The sequence below is a fragment of the Artemia franciscana genome, chromosome 2 (assembly GCF_032884065.1).
Source record: "Artemia franciscana chromosome 2, ASM3288406v1, whole genome shotgun sequence".
Taxonomy (NCBI): domain Eukaryota; kingdom Metazoa; phylum Arthropoda; class Branchiopoda; order Anostraca; family Artemiidae; genus Artemia; species Artemia franciscana.
The window spans coordinates 13,745,961-13,753,945 of record NC_088864.1 but is presented as its reverse complement, the minus strand read 5'-3'; the positions used below and the strand labels follow the sequence as shown (position 1 = coordinate 13,753,945).

At 29.4% G+C, this 7,985-nt stretch overlaps 1 protein-coding gene across 1 annotated transcript; it reads right to left on the bottom strand.

Annotated features, from left to right (window-relative positions):
- Nucleotides 1-6,360: 6,360 nt before the first annotated feature.
- LOC136034455 (putative ankyrin repeat protein RF_0381) lies at nucleotides 6,361-7,587 on the bottom strand. The gene has a single exon (XM_065715641.1). It carries the CDS (start codon nucleotides 7,585-7,587, stop codon nucleotides 6,361-6,363), a length of 1,227 nt encoding a protein of 408 aa, XP_065571713.1.
- Between the last annotated feature and the right edge of the window lie 398 nt (nucleotides 7,588-7,985).

The window sequence follows — 7,985 nt, the reverse complement described above, 5'->3', positions numbered from 1 at the left end:
ACAAATTTTAATAATATATTTGTTTTCAAATTTATAAAGATCTTAAAAATCCATTGGAAAATTAGTAATCTCTTTAAAGTTGAATTCATTTTTTTTTTGATTGTCTGTTTGCATGATTGTCAGCTGGATCGTGATAAGCAAGTATTTACCAAAGAAAGTGTTTCTTATCATTATTTTTTATATTAATGAAACCTTTTTTTATTTTTTATAAATTCAGGCAATTCTTTATAGGTACCTTCCACATAATTTGGTAATATTGTCATTCAGTAATCAATTCTATCCACTCTTTGTAATTGTAAGCATGATACGGATGTATTCTTTGTGAATAATGTGTATAAATTCATGCGGCAACTATTTTGATGGCTTTGTTCGATGTTACTATTTTTATCAAAAAAAATCTAGGAGTAAATATAATAATAAATAAGTTCGAGTTCTTCATTATCCTTCTTAGAATAAAATATTACACGTATGGTAAATTGAACTCTGTAACTATCTCTAAAATCCATTTTAATTTTTTAACTGTAATTGCAGAGTCAAAAAGTGGTCCAAATCAGTTCCATTTGAATTCATTGAAACATATCTCTAAGGAAATTTTCTCTAATCCATGGAGTACTTGAGTTATTGTCGTGTTCTTCTTACTTAAATATATACTCTGGGATATCTGGAACATCTTTTGTTTTTTTCTTGTTTATACACAAATTCGAAATGTCAATATTGTACCCCTTTTTAACACTCTTTGCACCAGTTACATCTTGAATGAATTGTCAATTTTGATCAATATCATTTTTATTGCTTTCCATTTAATTAATAAAATAACTATTTACTTTATTCTTCACTTCATTATAATTTCCAACACTTGAAATCCGTTTTGATTAAAGAAAAATTAGCTTCAGTAATATCTTTATTTGTTACCCTATTAAATTTAAGTTTTAAATCTGAAATAATTTTATTCTTATCTTTGATCTCATTTTATGATTTTACTTTTAATTCGGGTTCAATTGTGTAGTGACGCTGCTTTTTGTCTTTTTCTCTACATTTCGTGACCATTGAATATAGTGATCGCGCATTGATATTTTATTATTAAGATGATCATTGATGGTGTTGAATATTTTAAGTTTTTGCCAATAATCTTTGAATTATAGTTTTTTGCAAATGACTGAAATTCGTTAATTGTACAATGCAACAATTGAATTTTATCTTAGTGAATTTGAATTTTCGTTGTAAACAACTTTTAATCACCTCTGCAATGTCAGCCATTTATTAGGAGCTGGTCTTATTAAACAAAATTCCAAATCTAAAAAATAGTCCAAAGGAATAAATTGAAATAGATAAAAGGAAGTGGTATTTGTACTGGCAAGAGTAATGTAAAAAACAAATTTTTAGAACTCTATTATTCGAAGTTTTCAGGGATTGATGATTTACATAGAAAATCAAAAGAACATGAATTTACTGTAAAAAAACTAAAATTGGAGAATTGTTGCAAAATCAAAATATCGATTCTTTACACCATCCAGCTTATCATACATTGAAAAGAAGACGCTTTTGAGTTCATAGAATCGATGACCAGTGGCAAGCAGATTTGGTTGATATGTAGCAGTATAAAAGTGAAAATACTAATTTTAGTTGCTCCAGCAATAAACCGTGGTTTAGGGGGATTCTTATGAAATTTTACAGTCCAATATAGGAAAGGGAACTTTTTATCATTGTCATTTATTTTAATATTAAAATTTTTAAAAAGTATTTCTTCAGTCTTTTCAATTAAATTCTCATCCTCTATATTTACCTTTTCATAAACATTAGTTGTGCATAACTCCCTTTTTAAGAAATCACAATACAGCTTCTGACAAATTATGGCAAAATTATTATTAGCTTTATCCACTGGCACAATTACAAATTCATTCTTTAGATTAGCAATTGCTTGTTTAATCTTCGCATTATAAAATAATGATTTAGTGTTACTATTTTTTAAGTTAGAATATATTTTATTTCTTACTCTACTAATAATTAAATTCTTCCAATTTTGAAAACTCTCTTTATTTTTATTCTCTTTCTTACACCACTTATCAATAAATAAATCAAAATCATTTTCCAAGCCATCAAGAACACTCGATGGTTTCAGATGATGAGAAAGACGGAAATTAGCCCCTTTATTCATCATAATTTGAAGATCATCTTGCTTTATTATTGACAAGTCCCCTGTTATAACATGTTTGTAAGTAGGATTTACAAATGGGCCAAGTTGCTTACAATTACAAACCGGTTCCCAATTTATATCGCTATCTAGTTTTTTAGTATTAAATTAAAATTAAAAATAATTTGCCCAATAGTTTTTGAAAATTTATAAGTTAAAACTGGACTATCATTATAATTTAAATTACTAGGAAGGGCCTGTTTCACATGCCGCTGATTTAAAATTTCTGGTAAATTAATATCTTCAATCTGCTTACAAGTAAAATTAATAGGTAAATATAATCTGTTATCCTTATTACTAATCTTATCGAACTTTTTCTTTTTTGAAATAAATTTCGTTTTAGTTAGAATGCAAATTGTATCACATATTACTTTAAAATTATAATCAAGAGCTGTATTATTCTTAACAATCCAGAAAAGTTTGATTAAATTCCTCTTGGATAAATTATTTAGACACTTTATTTCAGAAATCATACCCCTAGATTCAAGTAGCTGGCATAGATTTATAGAAAGCATATGTACATCTAATTCATTTTTTTTATTATTTTTCCTATGTCCTCTCGATCGTTTTTTATGTTTAGTAGGACAAGTAAAAGAAGGATGGTCCATAAAACCATCAATACATTTAACAACAACATGAGACATGTCACCATATTTTGCTACACGATCATTTAGCCCAAAAGGATAAGCTGTACCAAGAGTATGGATCCCTAAATCCTCCTGTTTACGTAGTCTATTATTCTTCTCTTCTTTATTTAAATTTTCTAATTCTAAATTTTCTAAAATTGTGACAGTTATATCTGATATGGAACATTTACCATTACTACAATGTTGAACTAGATAGTTATTAGTTTTTTCATTATTAACTGTTGTCTTGTGTCCAGAAAATCTTTTATATATATTATTAGTTGTTTCCCCCACATATTGTAGGCAGCATTTATTACATTCTAATAGGTAAATTACATTGGTTGTTCTACGATTAACATTACCACGTAACTTGCATGCAAAATTTTTATTATACAATGTACTTTTAACAGAAGTCCGTGGGACAAAATGATCTTGGCAAAGAAAACAACGACTTTTACGCTTACTAACTTTCAAAAAATCGTTCCGAGTTCCGAGGCTAATATTTGTGTTTTGTTGTATAAAAAGTTATTGAAAATAAATCCAAAACAAACCAACATCCAAATCAAAATCCAACAATCATAGTCCAAAAAACATGCCAAGGTCAATAGGTCAATAGGTCAATAAATACATAAACAAAAAGATGAAAGAACATGAAATTTGCATAAGTGCCATCTCACCAATAATTAACAATATCAGGTTAAAAACCTGGACCAGGGTAAAGGTCTGTCGGGGAGAAAACTAAAAAAATTTTCTCCACCAGCACTGGATCCAGCCTGGAATAATATCATGAAAAGAGAAATCACCAATGCTACAGCACAAACACAAAAAAAAAAAAAAAAAAAAAAAAAAAAAAAAAAAAAAAGAGAGACAGAAGGAGAAAAGGAAGACTGTTTTCCTAAATTAGTGATTAATATAGACCAGCACTTGAATGAGGCCTTAACCCTACTCATCCATACAATCACATAGGTCAAACAGCATAGCCACACACAATCAACCATAAAGAATAATCCATGGACAGGCAGTCATGTCGTCAATAAGTATAAGTCGTCATTTACCGAACAATAGAAAAAATAATATAGACAAATAATTCAGAGGCAACACCCAACATAAGGGCTCATCAGGAGAATACACTGGCCTATATAGGGTTTCGCCACTCTAAATTCTCTACCCAGCACAGTGTTGTGGCTACCACAGAATATCCATGGCATCCCCGCGTCAGGTATCACCCCCAAAATACATGCCTATGAAAAAAAACAGCAAATGTAAAACAACCAAGTAAAACCAAAACAAGCTTATCTTGTTAATATATCCCTCCCTTTAGCAACAATAGGTAAACTAAATATTATAAATTTTACCAAATCACAAATATTAACACATTGCAAAAAACCTGAATGAACTAAACAATTATAGAATTCATCTTTACCATGTGGCTAATTTTTTAAAAAAATCCGCTCAATTAGAAACACAATTCAAAATAAATGGCGCTGTGACAACATTTCTCGAACCTCCGAAATTAGTTAAAAATTTCTTTAAGTATTTCTAGATAATTCTTTTGATATTTATTTAAAAGTTCGTTATAATGAAAACTAAATTTTTTAAATTGCCAAGTTAATTTATTTGCAGAAAAACCTCTTGATATCAATTTTCGGCTTAAGATTTTACATCTATTTTTAAAATCAATATAATTACTACAAATCCTCGCATAACGAAGTAATTGTGAGAAAAACGCTGAATATGTGATATTTGAGTGTATATTACTTTCAGGGAATGGGAAACTAATCACTTCAAAATCAAAATCATCCGTTTTATTATACATTTTAAAACTTAATTTATTATTATCACAAATATTAATATTTAAATCTAAGAAATGATCTTCATGACCAGCGCCATGACTAGGCTCAAGAATAAGCTCTGATGGATATATATTTTAGAAATATCAATGAAATCCTTACAATTTAAGACCAAAATATCATCTAAATATCTTTTATTATTTGACAAAGCATGTTTTAAATTAATTGGATTATTCTTATCCATCATATATTTATATTCTAGTTGACTTAAAAACAAGTCAGCTATAAATGGGCTGGCATTCCCCCCCATGGGAATTCCCATAATTTGCTTGTACAAATCACCCCCAAATCTTATATAAGTATTGTATAAAACAAATTCCAATAACTCAAAAATCATATCCAAGCTGTAACATCTCAAGTTAACTGTAGTATTAAAGCAGTCTGTCCATATGGCTTTTTTATTATAACTGTCTATTTTTAAGAACCTTTTACTAGATAAGAGGAAAGATTTCTTTATAACAGTTTTTAAATTATCAAACACTAAATTAAGTGATAAATTAGTATACATTGTTGCAAAATCGAAAGACTCAATTCTTTTAGCTGAAACCATTGTTAAGGAATCTATCACCTGCAGTGAATTATTAACACTCCAATATGGATTAAAATTCGAAAATTTTTTAATACCAGAACAATAGGTTTTAAGTTTATTTACAATTTCCTTTAAAATTAAAGAGAGGTCAGTAGCAGCAATGCGGGTTGGACATTTAGCTGCTCCAGCAATAAACCGTGTTTTAGGGGGATTCTTATGAAATTTTACAGTCCAATATAGGAAAGGGAACTTTTTATCATTGTCATTTATTTTAATATTAAAATTTTATTTCTTCAGTCTTTTCAATTAAATTCTCATCCTCTATATTTACCTTTTCATAAACATTAGTTGTGCATAACTTCCTTTTTAAGATATCACAATACAGCTTCTGACAAATTATGGCAAAATTATTATTAGCTTTATCCACTGGCATAATTACAAATTCATTCTTTAGATTAGCAATTGCTTGTTTAATCTTCGCATTATAAAATAATGATTTAGTGTTACTATTTATTAAGTTAGAATATATTTTATTTCTTACTCTACTAATAATTAAATTCTTCCAACTTTGAAAACTCTCTTTATTTTTATTCTCTTTCTTACACCGCTTATCAATAAATAAATCAAAATCATTTTCCAAGCCATCAAGAACACTCGATGGTTTCAGATGATGAGAAAGACGGAAATTAGCCCCTTTATTCATTATAATTTGAAGATCATCTTGCTTTATTATTGACAAGTCCCCTGTTATAACATGTTTGTAAGTAGGATTTACAAATGGGCCAAGTTGCTTACAATTGCAAACTGGTTCCCAATTTATATCGCTATCTAGTTTTTTTAGTATTAAATTATAATTAAAAATAATTTGCCCAATAGTTTTTGAAAATTTATAAGTTAAAACTGGACTATCATTATAATTTAAATTACTAGGAAGGGCCTGTTTCACATGCCGCTGATTTAAAATTTCTGGTAAATTAATATCTTCAATCTGCTTACAAGTAAAATTAATAGGTAAATATAATCTGTTATCCTTATTACTAATCTTATCGAACTTTTTCTTTTTTGAAATAAATTTCGTTTTAGTTAGAATGCAAATTGTATCACATATTACTTTAAAATTATAATCAAGAGCTGTATTATTCTTAACAATCCAGAAAAGTTTGATTAAATTCCAAGATTATTTGTAATATTTATATCAGATCCATGCTCAAGAAGAATTGTAACAATCTCTTTATCTTCAGACAAAGAGGCTCTATGATCTATAGCAAAATGAAGCGCTGTCCCCACAGTCTTGTCCTTAGAGTTAACATAGACTCCATATTTGAGAAGACATTTAACAATCTGTGAGGATCCTTTTAAAGCTGCTAAATGAAGTGGAGTTTTGTCTAAGTCATTTCTTGCATTAACATCAGCGCCACAATTTAAAAGACATTCAACAGTCTCTGTGTATCCTCTTGAAGCTGCTAAATGAAGTGGAGTTGTATAACGGTGATTTCTCATATTAACATCAGCGCCATACTTTAAAAGACATTCAACAATCTCTGTGTATCTTTGTGAAGCTGCGAAATGAAGTTGAGTTTCACCATAATTATTTGTTATATTAACATCAGTGCCAGACTTTAAAATACGTTCAACAGTCTGTGGTGATCCAGATAAAACTGCTAAATGAAGTGGAGTTTCGTCTAAGTCATTTCTTGCATTAACATCAGCGCCATACTTTAAAAGACATTTAACAGTCTGTGAAGATCCTTTTAAAGCTGCTAAATGAAGTGGAGTTCCGTCTAAGACATATCTTGCATTAACATCAGTGCCATACTTTAAAAGACATTTAACACTCTGTGAGGATCCTTTTGAAGCTGCTAAATGAAGTGGAGTTTTGTTTAGGTCATCTCTTGCATTAACATCAGCGCCATACTTTAAAAGACATTCAACAGTCTCTGTGTATCCTCTTGAAGCTGCTAAATGAAGTGGAGTTTCATCTAAGACATCTCTTGCATTAACATCAGCGCCATACTTTAAAAGACATTCAACAGTCTCTGTGTATAAAGCTGCTAAATGAAGTGGAGTTTTGTCTAGGTCATTTCTTGCATTAACATCAGCGCCATACTTTAAAAGACATTCAACAGTTTCTGTGTATCCTCTTGAAGCTGCTAAATGAAGTGGAGTTGTATAAAGGTGATTTCTCATATTAACATCAGCGCCATACTTTATAAGACATTCAACAATCTCTGTGTATCCTTTTGAAGCTGTGAAATGAAGTTGAGTTTCACCATAATTATTTGTTATATTAACATCAGTGCCAGACTTTAAAATACGTTCAACAGTCTGTGGTGATCCAGATAAAACTGCTAAATGAAGTCCAACTGGATGACCTACTTTCAAGTATGACATTTTATTTTATTCTGTTTCTGTAATATATAAACATATGTCATGGGTTCCACCAAAGTATTACATCATACCATATCCATTGATCAACAAACTGTTATTGCTGTAATGAGCACTATTGTCATATTCTAGTCTACTCATTAGGCTTCCAATTAGTTTTCATGAATATGCTAATGTCTATGATCTGAAAAGAGAGGTTTTCTCATGGACATAATTTTTGCAAAATGTTAAAATTATATATTTTGAGACGTTGCATTTAAAATTTTTAATATTTACTACTCTGACTTAGGAGAATCTTAAAACCTTGCTTCAAAGTAAGGAACTCAGTTCAATGCAATTTCAAAGAATAAGTCTCTAAATAATCAGGTGACAGCGTTTATGGTGAGCTAACGGCTTTTATGCTT